The sequence below is a fragment of the Lithobates pipiens genome, unplaced genomic scaffold, assembly GCF_037356315.1.
Source record: "Lithobates pipiens isolate NorthernLeopardFrog02 unplaced genomic scaffold, aLitPip1_a1.2 Scaffold_27, whole genome shotgun sequence".
NCBI lineage: Eukaryota > Metazoa > Chordata > Amphibia > Anura > Ranidae > Lithobates > Lithobates pipiens.
The window spans coordinates 48,027,459-48,055,268 of record NW_027507788.1 but is presented as its reverse complement, the minus strand read 5'-3'; the positions used below and the strand labels follow the sequence as shown (position 1 = coordinate 48,055,268).

The 27,810-nt window shown below is 41.1% G+C and overlaps 1 protein-coding gene across 3 annotated transcripts in view; it reads left to right on the top strand.

The window, feature by feature from the left end:
* The window catches only part of LOC143933862 (uncharacterized), a 164,861-nt gene that overhangs the window by 127,686 nt on the left and 9,365 nt on the right, over positions 1-27,810 (top strand). For 2 of the 3 annotated variants that reach the window (XM_077456947.1, XM_077456948.1), the window contains 4 exons: positions 1,829-2,021; positions 14,212-14,355; positions 17,264-17,384; positions 27,207-27,319. In XM_077456947.1, coding sequence (XP_077313073.1) covers positions 1,829-2,021; positions 14,212-14,355; positions 17,264-17,384; positions 27,207-27,319 — 571 coding nt within the window. The remainder of the gene's footprint in view (positions 1-1,828; positions 2,022-14,211; positions 14,356-17,263; positions 17,385-27,206; positions 27,320-27,810) is intronic. The other variant, XM_077456949.1, reaches the window with a different exon arrangement.

Sequence of the window (27,810 nt, the reverse complement as noted above, 5' to 3'; positions counted from 1 at the left end):
GCCTCAATTACCGGTACTTACAATTACACACAAAAATCAATGTTAAAGCAGGGGCACTGAGAAACAGTAGGCTTGTGCAATTCCTTTCGTAACGAATCGAAATTCGGCCGAATTTTGCATCTTTCGGACATTCGGATGCATCCAAATGTCCGAATAAAAAAAATAACAAATTACAACGAATACGAAAGAAATATAACGAATGAGTTCGACATGATTCGAAATTATTTAAACCGCATTCGAAATTATTTCAACATGATTCGACATTATTTCAACTGAATTCGAAATGATTTCAAACACAATAGTACTAGCACTACAACATATCCAAATTTGGAGTTTCTAGCACCAAGTGACCCCAAGATACATGGCCCTAAAGTCGGGTCACAAAATATTTTCGAATGTGGTTGAAATAATGTCGAATCATGTTGAAATAATTTCGAATGCATTTGAAATTATTTCAACATGATTCGACATTATTTCAACTGCATTCGAAATGATTTCAACATGATTCGACATTATTTCAACCGCATGCTAGACACTTCATATTTGGACATGTTGTAGTGCTAGTATTATTGTGTTTGCATACCAAATTTGGGGTTTCTAGCTATAAGTGACCCCGAGATATGTGGCCCCAAAATCGGGTCGCAAAATGTTATTAGTTATTAGAGCAAAGAATGACATTTTGCGACCCGATTTTGGGGTCACATATCTCGGGGTCACTTATAGTTAGAAACCCCAAATTTGGTATGCAGACACAATAGTACTAGCACTACAACATTTCCAAATTTCTAGCTCCAAGTGACCCCGAGATACATGGCCCTAAAGTCGGGTCACAAAATATTTTCGAATGTGGTTGAAATAATGTCGAATCATGTTGAAATCATTTCGAATCCGATAGAAATATTTTCGAATTTGGTTGAAATATTTTCGAATGTGGCCGATTTTTTGAATTCGGTAGAAAATTAAACGAAATCCGAAAACGAATTTAAGGAAGTTAACGAATATAACTAAATGAAATTAATGAATTAACAAGTTAAAACGAAACTAAACTAAACAAATTTTTTCCTTTTGCACATGTCTAAGAAACAGGTGTAGAATGAATAGAAGATCCCTGGGGATAGGGACTGCAGCCAATTGAATCTGTCAGAAAGTCTAAAAAGAAAAAAGAAAAGAAAAACTCATACCAATGATCCTCCACAAACAACAGTGCACAGTCATTAATACAGCACACTAGGGTGCAACAAAAAACAAGACAAAAATCTCACCTATATTTGCAATGAAAGCAAATTGCCAAACAGGTTTACCCAGTCAAGGGGCTGATGTAAAATTTGCGTAACCATAGAAACAAATCACGGGCTAACACAAGATCTATGCCTGTGGGGTTCTTTTTGGTTGCTCAATAGTTGAATAATCAATTTCCTTGTACCCATTGCATTAATTTTTGTTATGTCATATTGTGTGTATTTGTTCAGTGTTTTTGCACTTTTGTCATTTAAATAAAACTATACTGTTAAATATATTTTTTATATATACACAGTGTACTTGTAGTCTTTGGCACCGCGATAATCCCTTTCCTCCTCCCTTTCTTCCCCTTTACACAATAAATCCAGTAATGGGGATGAGGTGCCGTATTTATTGAGGTTTTTCCAGCCACATCCCCCCTTTCTCCATTTTAATCGTTGGTACGCATTTAAATCTATGTCATGTCTTTAAGTGTGTGTGTAAAGCAAATCAAAAAAGGTCCCTTTAAATTAATTACTATTATGTTGAATGCTCCCATTCAGCATATTGACTGGATCATCAAACACTGACATTTAAACTTTCTTATTAGCAGAGGATCACTCACATATTTTTCACAACTTTTCCTGGATGAATTAATAAATGAGTTATTGAAGGAACTTTGCAATCATGCACTTAAAATGGAGGTACAAGATTTTGTAGGCGATCACCTTATGGAGAGCACTCTTCATGATTTTCTGGATGAATTGATTACCAGTATCATCCAAACAGAACTTTCATCACTGGTGAGTATTTATATTTAAATTTCCATACATACACCTAAAATATTCTCTATTATAATGGCTGACGACGTACACTTTTCCTTTGTATCTGGCAGTAGCATAGCTAGCCTACTTGACACCCGGGGATGATTTATTAGTAAGCTATGCTTGCAGTAAGCCACAGCAAAAGATGGGGATAATATTTGTATGTTATTCAAGAAATTAAAAATAGCGGGGGGGCGTGGCGAACGAGCTCCAAGATGGACGCTTGATTCCGGAGCTCCGTTCGTCCTCCAGAGAGACCTCGCCGCATCAGAGCGCACCAGCCGACAAAACACCTCCGAACCTACGGAACGATCGGCGGAGACATGTCTAGGCGACGGAAGAACGTGATCCAACCGCAGAAGATGGCTCAGTTCTTCGTGGCGAAAGCCCGTGGATCTCCACAAAATGGCGGCGGACGGAGCCCTCACGACGCGAAGCCACAGGCCACACACAGCAGCAACACGATCGGAGGAGGCTCCCTCCTGTCCAAAGGACACGCCGATATCCGAAGCGATCCATCTTCAGGAACGCCGAGTCCCACGACAAGGAGCCCGGCCAAATCTAAGCCTAGACTGCTCTCCCCTGACAGACAACAAGACATGGAGGTAAGCGCTACCTCAGGCATGCAGGCTGCACAGGCCTCACACACGCAGGCCCCAGATCCCATAGCTAACTTTCCCACAACTGACCAGCCGATTTCTGACACAGTACTGAAAGAAATGTTGATTTCCCTTCGGTCAGCTCTTCACAGTGATTTGGTACAAGGCATTAATCAATGTCACAGGGAAGTGCAAGCTATGGGAGTCAGGATGGACAGAGTTGAGAGCAGGATGGAGGATTTCTCCACAACCTATAACGTAATGGTGGACGCACATTCAGCACAGGGAGAGGACATAGCTTGGTTAAAGGATAAGGTCGCTGACCTTAAAGACCGCAGTAGACGCAACAATATTAAATTGCGTGGTATACCCGAATCGGTCCCTGCACAGCAACTTTTACAATACGCTCAAACGCTATTTTCCTCTCTACTGCCTAACCTGACTGCACAAGACTTAATAGTGGACCGCATACACAGGATCCCTAAACCCTCCTTTTTACCAGAAGGTACGCCTAGAGACACTCTCCTGCGGATTCACTTTTACCACGTTAAGGAACAGATCTTTCAAGCAGCTCGCAACCCTGACAATATACCTCCTCAGTATGCTGACTTGATAATCCTTCTGGATCTCTCAAGACACACTCTGCAGAGAAGGCGTAATCTAGCTACCATCACCAAAGCTTTAAGGAACCACAAAATTCCACATAAGTGGAAATATCCTGCTACACTGGTAATCACGTACAATGGGGTTACAAGATCCGTCAACATCTTGGAGGATGGCATAGCAACCCTGACACAATGGGGAATCCTGCATGACCCACACCCAGTCTCAATCCACCCACCACAACCTTCCCACCTCAGGGAGGAATGGCAGTTAGTCACACGTAGACGTCACAGCAAACATCAGGCCGGGAGCGGCTCCTGAACAACTTCTGACTTTCACGTTATGTCTCTCTGGCTGACGGAGTCTTTTATCAGTCTCCGATCACCCTAATGTTCAGTTCAGCAGCCATGTCTGCACGCGGATCAGTTGTAAGATCCTTTTTTACTATGCTACAGTTACTTGTTTTTACCTCATGTGTTTGTATTTTCTTTTCGTTTTCCCTATCTGGACACGGTGGACCACATGCCTGGAACTTGACTACACATAAGAATGAACTGCTGGCACCCTTTCTTGCTTTGACAAACGGAAGACGCAGTGAGTACCCTGCATCTGCTACATTACAAACTTTTCCCGCACCGCCCCAATGAACATTAAGTGTTTATCCCTTAACGTGCGCGGTCTGAACCACCCTGCCAAACGCTTTTCATTATGGCGGGAGGCTCAAACCCAGAAGGCAGACATTCTCCTCATTCAAGAGACTCATTTCCAACTAATGAAAACACCTACTTGTACGCATAAGGATTTCCCGCACATCTTTCTAGCATGTACTCCTAACAAAAAAACTGGCGGGGTCATGATAGCCATCAAAAACATTGTGTCTTTCCTTCCTAAGGAATCATTCATCGATGCCAAAGGCAGATTTATCATTCTTACAGGTGACTTTGATTCCCAGCCCCTCACCTTAGTGACGTTATACGCTCCTAACCTCCACCAACTGAGATTTATTAAGAGGGTTCTCAAAAAGGCTGATTCCATGTTATATGGAAACCTCCTCATTGGAGGGGACTTTAACCTCATTGCGGATCACAATCTGGACACCACAGCAACTCACCAACGCGGGACTTCACCTCTACCTAATCTTTTTCACACCAAAGACCTTTTCGATGTCTGGAGATGTCATCACGCTATGGAACAGGACTACACTTTTTTTTCTACAAGACATTGCTCCTATTCACGTATTGATATGTTCCTGACTGACAAATGGCTTTTGCAGAGGGTTAGATCCACTCAGATACATGATATTTCATGGTCAGACCATGCTGCAATTTCCTTGTCCCTTGCCACCCATGGTGCCGCCTCCTCACCACCTATCTGGCGTTGCAATACTCGGCTCCTTCAGGAACCTAAGCTTGCACCACTTATTTCTCAGCATCTCAGGGATTTCTTCCAAACCAATTCTACCCCTGATATTGATCCATTTCTTCTTTGGAACACTCACAAAGCTTTCATGCGAGGCATTCTTATACAATTAGGGGCCAGGGAAAAGAAAAAATACAATGCATTACTTCAGGGAGTCCTGAAAGAGATACACGAGTTAGAATTACGTAATAAAGCCTCCCCTTCACCCGCTACAATGACTATGCTCGCTGATCTTCGGAATACATTAAAAAATATACTAACTCAAAAATTTGATAGACACCTCCGTAAGTTACAACTTAATTCCTATGCAAACGCTAATCGTGCGGGAAAATACCTAGCCCATAGAATCAAAGCGGCGCGCACCCGTTCTAAAATCGCTCACCTACTACATCCTCTCACCAGCCACAAAATAGTAAACCCCCAAGAGATAGCAGACCAATTTGCAGAATACTATAGGGCCCTCTACAACCTCCGCGATGACATGAACACTCCCCAACCGTCCATGCAGAGCATTCAATCCTTCTTACAGCATATTAATCTCCCTTCTCTATCCGCAGATCATATCACTTACTTAAATGCTCCATTTACGTGTCGGGAGATACAGAAAATAATCAGTTCAATGCCTTCTGGCAAATCCCCAGGTCCAGACGGCTTTGGGAATGAATATTATAAAATCTTCCAAAATTTGCTATCTCCATACCTTTTAGAAGTTTTCACAAAAGCTGAACAGACTTCCTCTTTCCCCCCTGAGAGCCCACATAGTGACTCTACCAAAGCCGGGCAAAGACCCTACCACTCCCTCCAATTTTCGGCCGATTTCTCTCCTAAACTCTGACACGAAAATTTACGCAAAAGTATTAGCCAATAGGCTGATGACTATCATACCACATCTCATTTTTAAAGACCAGATGGGCTTTGTGAGGGGGCGGCAAACTTCGGATGCCACCAGACGAATTGTTAATGTTATTCACCATGCGAGGTCCTCGCGAACGCCTTCTCTGCTCCTCTCTGTGGATGCAGAGAAGGCGTTCGATAGGGTGCATTGGACATATATGAAGGCTGTGTTAGACAAGTTTGGTTTCCAGGGTCCAATCCTTAATGCCATCCTGGCACTTTATTCCTGCCCATCTGCACAGGTGTACACAGCAGGTCTATTGTCCAAATCATTTACCATTACCAACGGCACTCGCCAAGGGTGCCCTCTTTCCCCCACCATATTCAACCTTATTATAGAACCATTAGCAGAATCTATACGGGCAAACGACCTCATCAAGGGCTTTACGTTTAACAAATCCAAACATGTTATAAACCTGTTTGCTGACGACATTATACTATTACTAACAGACCCCTTACACTCCCTCCCTCAAGCCCACAGAGTTTTATCGGATTTCGGGGACATATCCTATTATAAAGTCAACCACTCCAAATCATTGATCTTAGACCTGGGAGTTCACCCATCCACTAAACTAGTCCTGCAATCTACTCTTCCTTACTCCTGGTCTGCCAACGGCATCACCTACTTAGGCCTGACGTTGACGGGCACAACATCTACTCTTGTAGAGAAGAATTTTACACCGCTATTGACTAGCATAGACAGACAACTCGCGGACATTGGGAAAAAAGAAATCTCATGGCTGGGTAGAATAGCAGCTTATAAAATGTCAATACTACCACAAATACTCTACATCTTCCGCTCCTTACCACTCCCGATACCCGCTCAATACATTAGAGCATTGTCCAAAAGTATGTGGAAATTCACATGGGGGGGCAGGAGAGCCAGATGTCCTCGTCGGGTTCTTCTGCCCCACAAAGCGTTCGGGGGGGCTGGATATGTAGATCTTACAGATTATATGTGGGCCACTAGACTTGATCAACTCAAATACTGGTTCCGTTCTGCAGAAAGTCCGCAATGGGTGGACATCGAATCTTCTTTGCTTCCTGTAGACAGGCCTGCGGACTTTCTGCTCAGCGATGCCTGGGACCCCTGGGTGACCAGTCATATGTCCCCGACTATACAGGTGTCATTACAAGCATGGCGATATCTCTTCAAATGTAAGAATGTGGTAGCGACTGAGTTACAATACGACCTACCTATAGAACTGCTATCCGCCAAACTCCCCTCGATACAGACGTCGCGCCTTAAAGCGAAAAATATATGCTATGTCCAGGACTTGTTCCAGGGCACAGTGCCTATGTCGGTAGACCACATTATCTCAAAATTCGAACTATCGAAACCCCTGTGGTTCTCATGCGCTCGTGCGCATCACTTCTTGACTTCACGCCCAATACCCCTCATTTCAATACCCACAAAAGCCTGGGATTTCTACTCAAATTTGAAACCTAATGACAAGGGTATCTCCCTGTTTTACAACATTTTCCAGGACAAAAGACAGTTTCACAAACACTCTACCTTTAGCAAATGGGAAAAGGACTTAGCAACTACCTTTACTGAAGACCAATGGCTTTTAGCTCTCAGAACCATCCAAAAATACTCCCATTGCGTAAGTCATTGGGAAATGACCCTGAAAATACTACATAGGTGGCATTACACTCCCTACAGACTGTCAGTCATGTTCCCGACCTCCTCACCTCAATGCTGGCGGCAATGCGGTCATGTAGGGAACTTAATACATGTTTTGTGGGAATGCAAATGTCTGAGAGGCCTATGGAACAAGACATTCCGAACGATATCTGATCTTACAGGTATCTTAACGCCTCCAAAGCCCAACTTGGCTATCTTACACATCGGTATAGATAAGTTTCCATATGGTGATAGGGCCATGGTAACACATATTCTCCTGGCTACACGCAACCTAATTTTACATAATTGGAAGAGCTCTCTAGCCCTTAACTTTTCTGAAGTGATTGCTATTGTGAATAGGAATCACTCCTTTGAAAGACTGCTGGCACTTAACTCCTTTTCTTGCAAAACCTTTGATAGTAATTGGAAATTGTGGACCACCAGGTTTAAGCCTTGTGAATGAAGTTATCTCATATTTCAGTAATTGCATGGTATATGTTGCAGATACTTTGTGATTGTATGTACCTTAATATTTTCTTGTTTTACTGTGTCCGATAACATAACCTACCTTACCTTTCTGTATTCCTTTTATCCTCTGTTTTGTTATATCTGTATGTGATAAAATCCAATAAAAATCTATTGAAATAAAAAAAAAGAAATTAAAAATAGCGAGTTCCAGATTACACAGCTGTCCCAAATATCGTATTTATGGTCTATAACACGCACCCCAACTTAAGAGGGAAGTTTCAAGAAAAAAAACTTTTTTGTGTGCCCATCTGCAGCCTGTTGTGTGCCCATCTGCAGCCTGTTGTGTGCCTACCTGCAGCCTGTTGTGTGCCCACCTGCAGCCTGTTGTGTGCCCATCTGCCGCCTCAATGCAGCTCACCATATCTCGGATGAAATCACAGAGCCGTCATCTGTTTCCTCGCTCTCAGTCGGCAGTCACATACACAGTCCCATCTCCGCCATTGGCATTGGACCAGCTCCTGTGATAGACAGAACACTGGTCCAATGCCGGAGGCTGGACTGTGTGTTGGAGAGCCGAGTGGAGAGGAGATGATGGCTCGGTGATTCCTCTTCCCCTCCGAGGTACTCTGTTGGCGTATAACACGCACCCCCGATTTTCCACCTGATTGAGATGACGGCTTTTGAGACCTACCACTTACAGAAAATATTGCATTTTCTTAGGAATCGCACAGCCTTTGAAAATAGATATTATCGCAGTGTGTTCCAGAGAGGTGGTGTCTCTGAACAATATAAACTCTTAATTCCACAGGTAAACTGCCCTATATGCAATTGGTCAAACCTCAAATTTTGTTGGGATTTTTAAGGCAATGCAAAAAAGTATACTAAATATATATAAAAAAATATATTTTATTATAGATACAAAAAGACAAAGACATTACTACTATATGTACAAAAGGATCCATAAAATAACATTGTTGTGCTGGCATATAGTATAGCATAAGATGATAACACATGCATAAATTTATGCGACAAAGCGAGCGGCTATTTTTTTCCTACGCGTTTCGAAAAGTATGTGTAAATAGTTTCTTCTTCAGGGAAGCCACTTTCTGTGAACACATAACAAACAATGAATATATCCAAAAGTACATTTACAAACTTGACATAATAGTCTTAAACCCCAACACTTGAATACTCACATGTTTGTTTTTAATATCCAAAGGACATTTTTCTCTTTCTTGGCTCTGCCCAAAACAAAAAAAACAGACCAAAGAGGAAAGGATTTTGAACAAATAATGAAGATGGTAATGATCTGCTGAATCGTCACTCACCACACTACAAAGCCCAGGAGTCAGGAAGACTCAACAATGGATGGGAATAAAAAACTCCTTTGATGTGTGTCCAATGGCTCAACAGATGAGCAAACATCACATTGTATGAGCCCTAATCTTATCTGAAAGACCTAAGGCAGAAAGAGAACCAAGGAATATTTTAGTTTACCCCCGTCTTGACATTTTTCTTTAGAAAGAGAGATCACTTAATCTTTGCTTACCGCTGTGATAAAGTTCCATATCCGTAGACCTAAATTCCTTGGTTGTCCTGCCAGTACAATCAGATCGTGAGAATCCAAGGGACATATGGAGAGTCCCCACCTGTTAGGACTTCTGGCGTCTGCCTTAAGTAGCCCATATAAGATTGATTGGCGCTAAAAAGTCCTCCAATCAAGATAATGACTCCTCCTAACTATCTACAAGCTCCTTTGATAGGAGGTCTCACTTGATAAACTCCTCCTAACTATCAACAGGCTCCTTTGATAGGAGGTCTCACTTGGAGACTACTCCAATTACAGGGCGCCATTGTTGCCCAAACAACAGCGTCATCACCACTGTCCGACACACATCCGGTGCGTCATCCTCAATCGGAACCGGAAGTAGCGCCATTCTCAACCGGAACCGGAAGTGATGCTTCTCAGAGACTTCCGGATGTGACGACATCTCCGCAACAGGAAGTGACAATATCACACAACAGATGGCTTAAACATAGGCCCCTGAGAGAGCAAATAAGGAGATGGCGGCACCTCTCTTACATGGGCAAAACAATACCCAAAAGGGCAAAAACTGAGTAATCATGGATCATGGATCGCCAAATATGTTGCGATCCTATTCAACCTCATATTATCGCTTCAGGATAGTTACTACACTCAAGGGGGCCTTCTACAATCAATTCCCTTAAATAGGCATATGGATATTTAATCCACAAGGATGGCAATTTAATCACAGACAAACCCCAAATATATTTATCAGGTGTGTTATGCCATCAAAGGCAAGAACTAAAACCACTGACACAGGAATAAATTGGATAAGTTTATGACAGCCACATAAAGTGGCGGCCAGAAACAGACCCAGAGCCCACGTAAATGACTCCGAATCGGGAATAGGAAAAATAGGGTAAAAGAAAACCCCACAACCTCTCCTCTATGGAGTCACATAGGTGGGCTCACCTGTGCCGGGAGTGCGGTGACTGCAGATCCCATCTATAATAATAAGTCCTCTTAAAAACATGTGTTAGCAGCATCAAATGTTCACAAAAATAAATAAATACAAATATATTTTAAACCATTATGAATTAATACAAAAAAAAAGGGGGGGGGGGGAAAAAGGGAAAGGAACTCAATTATCTCCATACCAATTCATTAATCGATTTTTCCCGAAACAAAACCATCTAAAAATGGCCTAAAGCTCTCTGTTTCATTGAGCCCTGGATGGATTGTGGCTTCTAAAAATCTGATCCAGCGCATTTCGCGCTGCAAGAGTATTTTGTTCCAATCCCCTCCTCTAAGTGGTATGTGTACATGGTCCACAACAGTAAAATTCACAACAGGCATCCTATAGGCATGAGCCTCTGCCACATGTCTCCCCAGTGGGAGATACAGGTTGCAGATCCTCATGCCGGACAGATGTTTACTGATACGTTGACCAAAATCTTGTTTCGTCTTCCCAATATAGAAAGCCCCACACTCACATTGAAACAGGTAAACTACACCTCTTGTTTTGAAATTAGCAAAGTGTTTTAACCAAAAGTTCTCACCATTAGGTAACTTAAAAGTTGTCCGTTGCCTTATATATTCACAGAAGGAACAAGACCCACATGGGTAGGTTCCCCAAGTTTTGCATGGATCTAGGCGTTGACTACCTTTGTATTCACTTTGTGTCAGTGAGTCTCCAATGGAGCCAGCTTTCCGAAAAGTAATTAAGGGTCTTGGGGTGACAACGGTGGACAATACTGGGTCCTCCGTTAACACCGACCAATATTTAGTGAGAATTTTTTTTATTTTTTCATGTTTATTCAAGAACCGTAATATTAATCTAGTTGTATTCTCAACCTTATTGGATTTCTTTTTTCCAAACAACAGGACTTGTCTATCTTGGTTTTTAACACGATTAAAGGCCTTTTTCAGGCAGGTTTTAGTATAGCCTCGTGCTAATAATCTCCTACTGAGTTCATCCGCCTCTTCCTGGAAAGCTTCGTTGGTTGTACAGTTAAGTTTTATTCATAACAGTTGACTATATGGAATGGATTTTTTTAATGACTCAGGATGGAAACTGTCAGCATGCAAAAGCGTATTGCCGGCAGTCTCCTTCCTGAATAATCGTGTAGTTAATCCCCCCATTGCGTCCTTCATGATTGTAATATCCAAAAAATCTATTTTAGTCTGATTATAAGACATTGTGAAAAAAAGATTCAAATTATTTTGATTCATTTTGTCTAAACATGTTTTTAACATTTCTTCTGGGCCATTCCAAACCAAAAATACATTGTCTATGTAGCGTTGCCACAGCACAATGTTCTCGGTATACATGGCCCATAAATCATTAGACAAAAAGGTTTTTTCCCACTCTCCCAGGTACAAGTTGGCATATGATGGAGCACAACACGTGCCCATAGCCACCCCTTGTACCTGAAGGTAGTGGGATTCTTTGAACAGAAAAACTTTATGTCTAAGTATGAAATCAAGCATCAATAATATAAAATTGTTGAATTTCCATTCAACAGTCGACCTTTGCTGCAAAACACGTTGTATTGCCTTTATTCCCAAATCGTGGGGAATGCTATTGTAGAGTGATTCGACGTCTATAGTTACAAGTATTGCTGTATTTGGAATTATCAAATCCTCCAAGATTTGCAATAAATGGATGGTATCCTTTGTGTATGATGCTAGTTCTAAGACATGTGGTCTAAGGTGATCGTCTATGACCTGGCTGACAGCCTCAGAGATGCACCCATTTCCCGAGATGATGGGTCTTCCCGGAGGATTTTGAATATTTTTTTGTACTTTGGGTAATGCGTACATTGTACAATGTTCCACTCCTGGTGGTCATGTAGTAAGGTTTGGATCAGAGCCCACAATTTAATATACTCTGTGACCATGGTAAATGTTGTCAAAGACTCCAAAATAGCTTTACTTAATGAACCTGTGGAAGGGATACTCCACCATTCGCAGACTCTAAATTAACTTTATGTTTCTGACGGCCAAAATTGCTATCGCCACTGCCTGGAAGAAACCAGCGTTTGAGTTGGCGATAATCAAGCTTACCTGGATAATGATTAATGAAAAGATGGTTTGTACATTTTGTGATACTGCTGTTCAGTTTGAAAGGGTCTGGAACCCCTTTATTTAATATCTTCAAACTCCTGTATAGGAAGTACTCTGGTGAGTGTCAGAGGTGCAGACTGAGTGGAGATCTTGATCTTTTCTCTTTGAGTCCCCCCTCCTTTTATTTTACTTTGCTTTTATCTCCTTTTCATCTTTTTTCCCCTCGTATTTTCTTCTCTTTTCTTTCCAGCTCTACCTGCTCTTTCCATCTACTCTTTGAGGATGGTTAGACTTGGAGAGCCATAGCCCTCTCTCCCTATTTCTTTTTTTTAAGCAAAGTGCTTTTTAAATAATGTATGGTTGGAGGACCATGTTTTGTGTTTACAGTATACTATAGGTGTTTACTATTCTCTTCCTGACCCTACAGGCTGGGGGAGTGGAGGAGGGGTTTCCATCTAAGGAATGCTCACTTCTCCCCCCACTGTATAGCCTATATTATCATTCTCAATTTGGGTTTCCAATCCACCCCCCACCCCCCTTTTTCTTTTACTTAAAAGTTTGTAACATTAATGCAAATTCCTACTGGTGATCTTATGATGGTCAGTATGTATCTTTACGGTTCACTATTGTAGTAATTTCTAAGTTAATGCTCTATGTCACCTTTGTCACAGCCTGTAGGCCTTATTTTTATATGTTTCTGTCTACCGCTGTACCTTTGTAAAGCACTTTCAATAAAAAAAACTATTGAAACAGAATAGTGAACTACTGAAAAACATGGGCATGATTATGTCAGGCTTTGATAGAGACAGAACTACATGGGACAAAATTATTTTAATAAACAGTAGTCAGGACTTTGTAACATATAGAGCACAGAACTCAGGACAATGTCAGGGTGCTCCCCTTGCATATAGTGGGCAATGTAACCCTTCTCCATATTGTGTTCAATGCACCCCTTTTTTGTGGTCTATGTGTTCCTGCTATATGATGGTTGGTGGGCCTCTTCCTGGAAGCCAACATGTGTCTCCCTTAAGCTTGTGCTTTGGTGACCCCCTTTTTCGTGGTCAGCATGTGCACCTTTTATTGTGCTCATTGTGTAACTCCTTAATTTTCATCATTGGCGGTCAGTGAGAACACTTAAGCCCTATACACACTATCCGATTTTCTGCTGATTTTTTCCCCAATGGTTGTGCCGGTGTGCCTAGGCACACCCTAATCACCCCATGCAATGCATATTCCCACGACTACCCAGGCCCTCCCCCAACAGCGCTGCCAGCTTCCCTTTGTCTCTCAATCAGACTTTAGACGTCTAATATTTCACCAAAAGCCCCCCCCCCCCCAACTGGGCTCTTAAAAAAATAGTAAAAAAAAATAAAAAATGTTGTAATAAACAATAATAAAAATAAAAAAACTACAGCCATCATCCTCTGTCCTACTGACATCATCCTCTGTTCTACTGACATCATTCTTTGTCCTACTGACATCATTCTCTGTCCTACTGACAACATGCACTGTCCTATTAAAACTGTCCACCGACACCGCCTGCGCCTTTGATCTTTGGGGTGCACACTCTAATTCAATAGGCTGCACACTCATATGAATACCCTGGCAGTAAAATGAAAGCCATAGGTAGTTACACATTAAAGTGTATGTTCATACACAGACAACATGTAGAATGAAAATGCATGAAGGATAAAAAAAAACAATCATTGTTCACTTTCCCCATTACTGATACCTTTGTGCATCTATCAAAAAAAAAATTATACTGGCCATAAAGAAAAAAATGTAAATTCCATGATATAGTAATTCCCATTCATCAATTAAAAAATATATATTTACAGGAATTAAAGAAAGTACAAAATGTAGTGCAAGTAACATGGATGACTGTCTTATGTTAATCCTGGGGAGTGTATTATTATTTACATTACCTGCTCGGTACTAATCACATTAATGATCAGTCTTTTTTTGTAGGTAGAAGAATTAAATAAAGAAACTGAATATGACAAATGGCTAGAGAATTTCATACAGAGCATAACTGATATGGAAGTGAGAAATATTGTGACCACAGTGCTCACTGAATCCGATGATCAATTCTCTACACTGCTGAAAAATCAGGTGAATGGCTAAAATGCCGAAGTCGCGTCATTTAACTCTAACCTTTAAAAACTACACTTGACAACCATGCATCTTCACTATCTACAAGCTATTTAGTGCCTGGACTCATGTAATTATTGAACAGTTCTGTCTACTAGTCCTCCTGTCTACAAATATCTAGGGGATATTTGTGACCCTGAAACATGTTTCCATTAACATCATGCGTCATCTCAATTAAGAATTAATACAGTGAGACAAAAGTTGTCTAAAGATTCTAAAGATTATGTATTTCTGCTGATATGTATATGATTATTTATTTATTTTACAGTACATCTCAGCACATGAAGATCCACTTTTTTGAAAGCCACACAGAACAGATTATATATATATATATATATATATATATATATATATATATATATATACACTGTGCACTGTTCTGTGTACAAAGGGTGCTCTTCCCTCTTTGGGTGCCAGAAGGATCAGCAAGGTGATCTCTATCCCAGTGACTCACTGTACCAGTTACTTGAGACTGTGCAGTATGAGATGAACACACAACGTATGCCGAGGATGGGGCACAGGAACTGGGGTGACACAGATGGCACCTAGGCATTGTAATTGTGACAGGAGAGGGGTACCTGGGCATTGTGACAGGAGGGGGGTACCTGGGCAGTGTGACATGAGGGGGGTTCCTGGGCAGTGTGACATAAGGGGGGTATCTGGGCAGTATGATAGTAGGGGGTTACATGGGCAATGTGACAGGAAGGGGGGTAGCTGGGCAGTGTGACAGGAGGTGGGATGCCTGGGAAGTGTGACAGGAGGGGGATACCTTGGCAGTGTGGTAGGAGGGGGATACCTGGGTAGTGTGACAGCTGGTGCCGGCCCTCACTCTCGATCATCACACACAACACATAGTGATAACAAAGAATGGTCAGAATTCCCCCCTCACCGCACTCATTCTGTGCCTGGTTTTTGTCTTACTGTGGCTGACTTTGCAGCCGGTCTATTGCAGAATCTGTTCCTGGTCGGCTGTCTGTGCATAAACAACATGCTCATCAGCCAATCATGGAGCTTCCATCTCTGCTCCAGCACGAATGTCCTACAATCCTCTTCTGACACCTCAGCACTGGGCAGAGTGATCTGACAGGGTGCCCACCAGGTTATGAAGGGGGAGGGGGCAGTGCTGGCCCGAGCAGACTGCCAGACTCCTTCTTCAGCGGCCTCTTACTCAGCAGAAGCTGAGTTCTCTGTAAAGTTGTCCAGGGCTGAGGTGCCCTCTACGTCCACTGGACACATTTTCTCCTCCTCCTGCAGGATCTCGGCTGTTCCTGTTCAGTGTCTGATTGTCTATTGGTGGAGATGCTGAAACAGAATTTTGGCAGCTCCGCAAGAAAAAAGCCATGGTGCTCTGGTTGATTAGGGTGTGCCCGGCACACCCCGTGCAGATGCCTATGTTGGGATGGTAGTGGCAACCAGTAGCTAGACATTCTAAGGTGGAGTCATGACAAGAGTCAGGCCAAATGTAATTTCTAGGCAAACAGAGGGTAAAGTAGAAGCATACGAAAAAGTGGCAGCAAGATGCACTTGAAAAGACAATGCACATCACAAACAAACAAAAGATTCCCCAGCTCACTTACCAGCCAGCCTGCAAAACAGCCAAACTGGCCCTGTTTAACAGTTTACGTTAAAAACAGGGTTTTGTTTGCACACATTTGCAAATATATGCCTAAGCCTCAGTGCCCATGCCAAGGGACCTTTGTAAATACTGCAATCCTGAAGTCTAAATAACCAGAGTGCCCATAGTAGGAGCACTCATAAGAATGGAAAGATTAAGAGCAGGTATGCCCGGAGGGAGCCCACCCCTCCTTAAAGGCACATGGACACATTGTGATGCCCAGCAAGAGCACAATGGCAGCAAAAGCATACAGTGCACCCCTGTACCCAATTCAACCAACTGTACAAAAAAGTGGCAACCACCCCAACCTATAACTGGCCTTTGCAGCAAGGTGCACATTTAATGGCAAATGTGTGCAAACAAAACGGTTAAACAGGGCAAATTTGATTGTTTTGCAGGCTGACTGGTAAGAGAGCTGGAAAATCTTTTCTTTATTTGTGTAAACAAAAGCATAGTTGGGTACTGTTTACAGAAGTAATCACCAGGGTAACTAGAGCAAATTGTCTAAACCAGAGCAATAAATAGTCAGAAGACATAGTGGGAGCTCAGGTGAGGCATGGTAAGCAACCAAGAACAATCCAACACTCTAGAAATCATACACATAAACTGTGAGACTCTTCCACAGAAAACTAAAAAATGTGACAAGTCACCCTCAAAATTGGAACTAGACCATTCACAACATCCCTGGTTGATCACACACACACACACACACACACACACACACACACACACACACAAGTATGTTCAGACACACCTCTGTAGGTAGACAGAATGACTGAAGACTTATTATAACTTTTTTTAATCCCCCCCCCCCCACCCTTTTATGTCCAAATAGTAATTTGTGTTTTGAAGACATATCTCATCTAAGATTAATTGGTATGCTAGAAAGCTGGTGTATGCTATTTATTTTGCTTTTAATAAATACCTTCATAATATCAACCTCAATAGGGTCAATTTACAAAGGGATTAGGACATGTTCATTTATGTGAAAATTTTACTTTGCAAAGGGAAATTTCGCTTAGCATAGTGAAGGCGGTGAACATGTTTTCCTGAATACCCAAGGAAAATTTGAAAAACTGAATATTTGCTTGCATGTGATTGGATGATTAAAGAGTGCCACATCATTCCATAAGCTAAAGGAAAATTAACTTTGTTAAGTGAATGGTCTATAATCGTTTAATAAATCAACATACTAATGTAAAATGACAATGTCCATAGTACAAATTAAATAAGACGCATCTTGCTTTCTTATAGATTGTGGCAACAGCAAACAAGCACATAGTGGACATGTTTATATTTGATGATTTGCTTGGACTTATTGGAACACATGACCCACTGTTGTTTGAAAAGGATTCATCAGAATGTCTATTGGAAAGTATGTCAAACAATATAAATTAATTCACCTGTTTCTTAAAAAAAACTGTGATATGGTTTCCCTAATGATTTACATTACATGTAACTAATTTGGGGTTGATTTACTGTACTAAAGTTTAAAATGTTCACCTACCTGAACCTTTAGTAAAGTAAACCTACCGGGGCTGATTCACTAAAGGCAAATAGGCTGTTTGCTTTGCAAGGGAATTTTCAACAGAGATAGCTAATGTGGTGACATTTCACTTTGCAAGGAAAATAAAAAAAATAAAAAATGTTTGCTTGTGTAATGCCTTGTACACACAGTCGGAAATTCAGACGGAAAAGGTCCGATTGGATTATATTGTCAGAAAATCCGATCGTGTGTGGGCTCTATCGGAGTTTTTCCGTCGGAAATTCTAACGGAAAAAATTGGAGAGCAGAATCTTACATTTTACGTCAAAAAAATCAGATCAGACTTTTTCCAATCATTTGTAGAGAATTCCGATCGGACAAATTGCCACGTATGCTCAGATCAAATTACGAGACCAAAGCTATTGGCTACTAGCCTCAACGTAGTCCCTTCATAACAAACGAACGTCATCACGTTCCGAATGATCGGATTTTCCGACAACTTTGTCCGACCGTGTGTATGCAACACCAGTTTAGGACAAAATCCGTCTGAAAAAATCGGATGGATTTTGTGGTCGGAATGTCCGACTGTGTGTACAAGGCAATAGTCATATCATAGTAGTCAGCCGAGCTTCACCTTATACACTAATCGCTGGGGAAAATTTTCCTTGCAAGGTACAACTTCCCTTTCAAAGTGAACAGCCTATTTGCCTTTAGCAAATCAACTCCATTGACTATCCAAGTAGTTATGCTAGTTATGTAAATTGTTAGTTTTCAAATGAAAATGCCAGGGTTAAACTGGGGGGCCATCCATGGCTGCAGACGGAATCTCCCCATCAAATCCTCTAGCGCCCGACAATTCAAAGTTACACTAGCTGTGGTGAAATCCATTCGATCTGTGGCCTTTGGGGATAAGTATCCCTTTGAGATGACTCTGATCCTGATACATCCCAATTTTACACCAGGACTTTACTATGGATCGTTTCTTTGCGCCCTCCTTGACAATCAATTTTACTGCAGCATTTTATTTGAGAGGGCATGTGGCTCTCCCAGTGCATATTCCTGCAATGTTCAACCCACAGCTCTGACTATGGAAAGTGAAGCAATAACAGCACTTTGTGTCACATAACTGGGGAAAAGTGACAGCCTTACCCACTCCTATGGATTTAGAAAAATTGTGTCTTGAGAATGAGGAGATTCCCCATAGTCCACCCCAGTCATATTGAATACTGCCTCACCCATCAAATTTGGCACCGTCTAAATATCTTATGAAGTGGCAAATCGAACACCACACTAGTTTCACTGATTAGCAACGTGACAAGATCCTAAAAATGACCCATAAGGCGTCGGTGTCTAGCAGTATTTAAGAAAACAGGGTACAAAATACTATCTACAGGGTAGATGGTACTGGGTTCCTAAAATCCTTCACAAGCTCACCATTATGCTGGCATTGTTTGGAGGAAGAAGGAATCATGCTCCATATCTTCAGGTCTCGCCATAACATCCAGACCTTCTGGTCTCAGGTCAAACACTGGATATTTAAATTTACTGATATCCATATGCCTGATGATGCAGCCATATTTGTTCTTCATTTAGCTCCCCTCTCTATTTCGCTCAAAGCCACAAAGTCTTGCATTCCTGTGTATTGGAAACAAACATTGGCCCCCACCTATCAAATTGTTGTTAGCTAAGATCACCAACATTAAACTTATGTAGTTTATGATTTATGATTTTGCGTTAATGGCCTCATCCACCAACACAGAGGAGAGATTCTGGAATACATGGCTTTATTGGACACAATTCATTTTTATCTCCAAATATACTACTTTACTCAGCTCTCAAGCCTGAGTCGATGGGCCACTTTTGATCATTAATCTGACAGCTTATCTGTGCCGTAGGTGGGGAGACCACCAGTTGCCATCTACTTTCTCTCACCCCCTCTAGCTTTCCTTCCCTTTCCCCATTTTATTTTATTTTACTTTTTTCTCTCTCTCTTCAGTACTTTATGTGCATGGTGATGCCTCAAGATGGGGGAGACGGTAGTCCGCAGGCTGACAAAGGAATCTTTCCAATTAGCATCCATAATGTTTACCTTTAACAATTTTTTTCCCTGCTGGTTCAGCTATTTCTTGGTAGCGTTCTCATCCCCTGTAGATAGTGTTTCCCTGTCTATGTCTGTACTACATGGGATTTTGTGTATTCAGCTATACCACCGAGGTTATCTTTGTTCTTGAAACGCTTCAAACTGACTTGTTGTGTTTGATGTTTTGTATGCTTTTGTAGACTGAAAATTTGATCAATAAAAAATCAAAAAAAAATTTAAAAAGAAAGAAAATGCCAGGGTTGAGTGAATGCTGATAAGGAGAGTCTGGTAGATGTTTTTCCAAAAAAAGTAGTAAAAGTCTTACTAAAATTCGTACATCAGAACATTCAAATATTGTTCAAAACATTTTGTTTGCTATTAACATTTGATTTTCTAATGAATTGATTTTACCAAACGAAAATCACAGTACATTGTTAGAAATTTGTTTAAAGAGGAGGTCCAGCCTGGGTTAAAAAAACGAAAAGTCAGCAACTACAAATACTTTTAATATTAGGGCACTTTCGGCTTCACAGCTGATTCCCTACTGCACATGTGCGAAGCGTGCTGCCCTTTCTAATTGGCCCGGCGGGGGAAGAAGGAGGAGGGGGGCCGAACTTCCAGGAGATCAGACTGCAGCCCCGTCTCCGGAAGTGGGGAAGGGGATCTGTCAAAGACATGTCCGCGTTCCACCCTCCCCCCCTGAAAGGTGCCAAATGTGACACCGGAAAGGGGGGCATATAAGTAGAAGTTCCACTTTTGGGTGGAACTCTGCTTTAAGAAAAGTTTTCCATCCAGCTCCTCTGAATTTTCTTGTCACTGCAGTCAAACTTTACCCATCTATGGCCAGCTTTATACTGTACATCAGGGGTCATCAACCCCTGGGCCGCGGCCCACTATTGGGCCGTGACCTTTCTTCAACTGGGCCGTGGTGTGGGCAGGCGGGATGAGACAGCCGGGCGGCCGGCATATAAGCACCTGGTGGAAGAGATATCAAGCGGGCAGGCAACATGGCAGGTGACATCATCTCTCTCTCCACCCCCCCACATCGCTGCTCTTCCACCCTGTCAGCCTCAATGTCAGAAGTGCGGCAGGGAGCAGATGACATCATCTCTCACTGCTCTCCTGCCTTCACCCTTCTGTGCTAGATGGACCAGTGCTGCCACCAATGCAGTGGCAGGTAGTGTGGCAAGTAACAGTCCACATCTGGTGGCAGGCAACGTAACAGGTGATGTGGCAAGTGACATTCTGCATCTGGTGACAGGCAATGTGGCAGGTGATGTGGCAAGTGACATTCCGCATCTGGTGAGAGGCAAGGTGGCAGGTGATGTGGCAAGTGACATTCTGCATCTAGTGACAGACGACATGGCAGGTGACATGGCAAGTGACATTCCGCATCTGGTGGCAGGCGACTTGGCAAGTGACACGCTCAGGGCTCCCACTAATTCTGCATTATGGTGAGTTGTACTATTTTATTTATTACTACAATGTAATAATAGAAATAATGCACTGACAAACTGTCCAGGTAAATAGGCTTACCCCCCCCCCCCCATGGGCCAGCCCCCCAACCGAGCCTTGGCACAATTTTCTTCCCCGGTGCCAAAAAAGTTGGGGACCACTGTTGTACATGATATAATAAATACTGTTTAGTGTGTTATTTGTAAATATTATGTAACCCTATCAGTAAATAAATATTGCAGATTGAACTACTTCTTTTGTTGAACAATCCTTAAATCTAGGTGTGTTTATGTAAATATTCCTATAGTGAATGAAGTGTATTCACATATATACTTAACCTAGTTACCAGTTGGCGACCACTCGTTGGGCACACATTAGGAAGCCTCTTTTAGCAATATTTTAAGTGGTTGCAAAATTTACAAAGTCACACTAATGAAGGGCCTTCTTTGAATGCTGACAATGAACATTCGGGGCTCTGTATGGTTTTGTTTAACCTAGTTAACAGGCTATATATAGTCATGGCCAAAAATATTGGCACCCCCGCATTTCTGCCAGATAATGCACCACTTTGTGAAAATTGTTGCAATTAAAAATGTTTTGGCATGTTTATTTCTTTTGTTTTTATTGGTATGACACAAAAAAGTGGAGAAACAAAAAGCCAAACCTGACACATTTCATGCAAAACTCCAAAAATGGACTGGACGAAATTATTGGCACCTGCTCAAAATTGTAAGAAATAATTGCATTCCAAATTTGTGATGCTCTGGTAACTTGTAATTAAACTCACCTGTATCAATTAACAAGCGCTGACAGTATAGAAAACACACCAACAACCAGTTAAAAATTGTTCAAAATTTACACCAGCTTTCTGTCATGTGTCTTTGTGTGCCACACAGAGCATGGAGAAGAGAAAGAGCAGCAAATGCAATAATTGTCTGAGGATTTGAGAACAAAAATTGTGGAAAAGCATGGACAATCTCAAGGTTACAAGTCCATCTTAAGAGATCTTAATGTTCCTGTGACCACTGTGCACAACATTGTCAAGAAGTTTACAGCCCATGGCCACTGTAGCTAATCTCCCTGGACGTGGACTAAAGAGAAACATTTATCAAAGATTGAAACAAAAGATTGTTTGAATGGTGAATAACTTCCTGACAAATTCCAGCTGACCTACAGGCACAGGGTACAACTGCGTCAACTTGCACTATATGTCCCCATCTGACTGAAAAAAGACGCTATAGTAGGAGACCCAGGAAGACCCCACTGCTACCACAGAAGCATAAAAAAAACAGATCGGAGTTTACCAAAACTTACATGAGGAAGCCAAAATCTTTTTGGCAGAATGTGCTGTGGACAGATGAAAAAAATTGCAGCTTTTTGGTAAAGCTAGCGCATCATTCTACATTCTTCAGAAAAAGAAATGAGGGCTTTAAAGAAAAGGATACCGTTCCTACAGTCAAACATGGTGGAGGTTCACTGATGTTTTGGAGTTGCTTTGCTGCTTCAGGCACTGGATGTCTTGACCATGTGCATGACATTATGAAATCTGAAGACTACCAAAGAATTCTGGGGTGCAATGTAGGGCTCAGTGTCAGAAAGTTGGGCTTCAGTCAGAGGTCATGGATCTTACAGTAGGACTATGACCCATCACATGTAAAAAAGCACCCAGAAATAGTTTAAGACAAAGTGCTGGAGAGTACTTGAAAAAAGGAACCCTTCCAATCTGAGAGACCCAGAGTAGTTTGTGAAAGAAGAGTGGTCCAAAATTTCAGTAGAGAGGTGTAGGAAACTCATTGATGGTTACAGGAAACAGTTGATTTCAGTTATTTTTTTTCCAAGGGGTGTGCTACCAAATATTACATTGAGGGTGCCAATAATTTTGTCCAGTCCATTTTTTGAGTTTTGTGTGAAATGTGTCAGATTTGGCTTCTTGTTTCTCCACTTTTTGTGTCATACAAATACAAACAAAAAAAAATAAACATGAGAATGCCTAAACATTTGTAATTGCAATAGTTTTCTGGGCCAAGTGGTGCATTATCTGACAGAAATGCAGGGGTGCTAATATTTTTGGCTACCATTGTATATAGTATACACTAACCATCAATAACCTTATAGTACATGTGACCATACCTATTTTGTATAAACATCTTGGGAGTTTATTTACTAGTCAAAGAGGGTGTTATCTGTAAAAGTGAATTTTCACTGTTCCAAGAAATTTTCTGTTTGCTTAGTGACTGTGAAGAAAATTCACTTTGCAAAGAACAAGCATTCAAGTGCAAGGTCAATAAATAAAACAGTATTTTTGCTTTCTGTTAATTGGATGATTGAAGTCAGGAAAGTTTTACTTCATTCACTAGACTAAAGCCTCGTACACATGATCATATTTTCCGCAGACAAAACCTCTAACTTTTGTCTGAAGGCTTTTGCCTGGATTTAGTCTTGCATACAAACAGCAATGAATTGTCAGCCAACAAACATGAATGTAGTGATGCACTACATTGTTTTTCAGCTCTCTAGCGCCACCCTTTGGGCTCCTTCTGCTAATTTCATGTTAGTAGAAGTTCAGTGAGTGTTGATTCGAGCTTTTCATTTTGCATTTTTCAGTTTGTGCTTTTCATTTCATGCTCTTCAGTTTGTTTCTGAGAGGCCGTTCATAAACCAGACATGTTACGGAATCAGAGAAGATAATGTATTATTGGCCTTGGAGTTATTGCTTTGACCCAAGTCCAGTCCAGGAACAGGAGGAGGAGGATTTCTTGGACCAAAAATTGGTTGCTTTATTAATCTTGACCAATTATGTCACATGCCTTTGCTGCGGGAGCTCCAGAAGAATAATCTGGATGATTTACAGAATTATATCCGGATGATGGACCCCTGCTTTCACCAACTCTTGGCATTGCTGATCCCCTATATTAAGAAGCAGGACACATGCCAGAGGCTTTTATTTTATTTTTTGGTTGAATAATAATGATTTATTTTTTTATATTTTCTATATTTTTGGATGCATAGAATGAACTTTTTGGTTAAGTTCTATAGGCAGATAGCATGTCTAATTGTATTTGTTTTCTTTTTTTAATGCACAATAAAAAAAAATGAGTAGAATAATACTTGGCTATTTGTTTTACTTCAAATGACAGTTTGGGAGTAGGCAGTTACATTTAAAAAAATACAATGCAAAATTGGCAAGGGACACCGACAGTTGTATCTTTGATCTTAAAAACTATGGGATAATGGTGTTGTGGTAACTTGCCCCCCCCCCAAAAAAAAAAGCATAACAATATTATTCTTCATATCATTAGAAAAAAAAATCCTTTGAAAAAAATACAAATTTAGGCAGCATGTTGAGTTTTATATAATTAACTTTTCTGAAAAAATAGTTCACATAAAGTGTTCAGCTTTAACCTCTTGCTGACCAGCCACTGTCCTTATACGGCGGCAGATCAGCACAGCTGCACAAATCGGCGTAGGTGTATGTCGGCCGCTATAAAAGGTATAGGGGGCGTGCACGCGGCACAATGCTGGACCCGATGCACGTGGCCTGCGGCCATCGATGTCCGCCGGAGACCTGCGATAGCTTCTGAGACAGACAGAATGGGGATCTGTCAATGCAAAGAGACAGATCCTTGATCTGTCAGGGAAGTTGAGAGAGATCTGATGTTTCTAGTGTTTGGGAACAGCGATCTATCTCTACTCCCCGTTAGTCCATTCCCCCCACAGTTAGAAACACCTCCCTAGGGAGCATTTATCCCCTTGATTGCGCCCTAATGTTAACCCCTTCCCTGCCAGTGACATTTATACAGTAATTACTTTTGCGCTAAGCCAATAAATATACGCTTATTGTTATTTGTTTTTACCAAAAATATGTAGAAGAATATATATTGGCCTAAAGTGATGAAGACTTTTTTTTAAGATATTTATTATAGCAAAAAGTAAAAAATATTGTTTTTTTTTTTCAAAATTGTCGCTCTTTTTTTGTTTATAGTACAAAAAATAAGAACCACAGAGGGGATTAAATACCATCAAAAGAAAGCTCTATTTGTGAGAAAAAAGGACATAAATTTTGTTTGTGTACAACGTCAGTTAACTGCTTGCCGACCGCCTTACACTGATATGCGTCGGCAGAAGGGCTCATACAGGTAAACTAACATGCACATGCATACCTGTACGTTGCTCTTTAAGAGGTGGCCTGCAGGCATGCGTGTGCCACTGGCAGCGTGCACGTGCCTGCGGCAATCTTGTCTCACGGGGAGGAAGAATGGGGAGATGCTAATGTAAACAAGCATCTCCCCGTTCTGCCTAGTTACAATGTCACTGATCTCTGCTCCCTCTGATCGGGAGCAGAGAACAGTGACATGTCACACATAGCCACGCCCCTCCCCACAGTTAGAATCACTCCCCAGGACATACTTAACCCCATACACTGCCCTCTAGTGGTTAACCCCTTCACTGCCAGTGTAATTTACACAGGAATCAGTGTATTTGTATAGCAGTGATTTCTGTATAAATGACAATGGCCCAAAAATGTATCAAAATGTCCGATGTATCCACAATAATGTTGCAGTCATGATAAAAATCGCCGATCGCCGCCATTACTAGTACAAAAAAAAATTATCAATAAAAATGCCATAAAACTATCCCCTATTTTGTAAACGCTATAACTTGCGATTTTTTTTTTTTACCCCAAAATATTTAGAGGAATAAACTGAGGAAAAAAATATTTTTTTATAGCCAAATGTAAAACATAATGCAATTTTTTCAAAATTGTCGCTATTTTTTTTTGTTTATAGCGCAAAAAATAAAAACCGCAGAGGTGATCAAATACCACCAAAAGAAAGCTCTATTTGTGGGAAAAAAGGACATACATTTTGTTTGGGAGCCACGTCGCACGACCGCTCAATTGTCAGTTAAAAAGGCACAGGGCCGAATTGCAAAAGATAAATGGTTCATTACAAAATCAAGAACATTTATTTATACATCAATCATCTAGAAAGAGACCTCACCTGTCATTTGACCGTTGAGCTTCTTGTCCACTCCAAAACCATAGAATATATTATGGAGGTCAGCCCTCCCTTTGTGCATATAATAGCCTCTGCTTTTCTGAGATCGCAAGATTTTGGAGTGTGTATGTGGAAATATTTGTCCATTTAGCCTAAGGATGACCTGCCTCGCAATCTGGGTTTCAAGTCATCTTAACCCCACTGGCGGTATTCCCGAGTCTGGCTCAGGGTGAAAATTCAGTACCATTAGCAGTAACCCCAAGCCAGACTCATGATCGCATTGCAGGATCCAGGATGAGTTTACTTACCTTATCCCCTGGATCCAGCGATGTCCCCTCACCCCCTGTGTGAGTGGCTCGTCCTCAACTCAATCTATCATGGAGCTGAGCTCCGTTCCCTGCGAGCGTTGTGATGCATGGGGATGGAGAACGGCGCCAAATTCAAAAAGTAAAACACACACATTACATACAGTATAATGTAATCTTACAGATTACATTGCTGTATGTAATTATTTCACATCCCCTTTGTCCCTAGTGTTCTGTCCAGTGCCCTGCATGCAGTTTTATATTATAAATACTTTTCTTTCTGCCTGGAAACTGGAGATTGTCCATAGCAACCAAAACTGTTCCTTTTACATCAAAAGTGGTTTTAGGCCAGCTAGAAAACAGCGATAATAAATTAGAATCACTCACAGAATTGAGCGATAGCGATTTGTGGGGAGATCCGTCATCAAATACTGAAAAGTAATGACAGTGACAATTCTGCAACTGGGCAAATTTCTGTGTTTTTGATTTGATTACATTATTGAATAATTTTTATTATTGTTATATTATTATTTGGTATAATTATTTATAGTTAGTTATTATATTATAATTTATGATTTAATTTTTCAAACTTTATCATACCCGGGATATCTGCTAGATTCTGGTTTGGACAGATTTAAGTGAGTTATTCTCAAGAATTACAGGACTACAATATAAAACGCCAAATTCCCATGCAAAATAATTGTACCGCTTTCAGCACCTAAAATCTGAAATAATCATACCGTCAGGGAGGTTAAAGTTGCTGGGTTTTGTGATAGCAGGGTATGGGCATAAAGCTTAGGACTTCAGTGAGAGGATATTTGGAATTTCTGAGAAAATATAAAAGCTGATGATTTAATCTCTACTTCACATTGCAGGTATTATTCTTGATGTTCTTCTGAAAGAATATGTCACCATACAGAAAGTACAGCAGACAACATCTGAAAATTGTCCAGCAAAGCATTTTCATCAAGACATGGTTAATAAATTGGTATGTAATCATGAGTCTAAATAAAAAAAAAGGGGTTATAATTACGCACCCTTAACCCTTGGGTGGTTCAGTGGATATGCAAAGGATAGATACCAAAGTGTGGTTGTAAATGGGGTTCAGTCATAACAGAGACCAGTCACTAGCAGTGTACCACAAGGCTACATACTAGGTCCTGTTGTATGTAATCTATATGGAAGTGATATACCTGTAACTACAGGGTTGGTGGGTAAGGTATGTCTTTTTGCTTATGGCACAAAGGTGTGCAATAGGTTTGATATCCCGGAGGTGTCTGTAACATGGAACACGATTTGATATGGATGGAAGATTGGTCAAACCAGGGGAACTTGAAGTTAAATGTTTGTAAATGTAAAATAATGCACCTAGGGAAAAAGAATCAGTTGCCAGAGTACAATATTTGGAGTACAGTGTTGGCCAACACTACAAAGGAAAAATAATTGGGAGTACTTATTTCATATGATTGAAATAGCTAA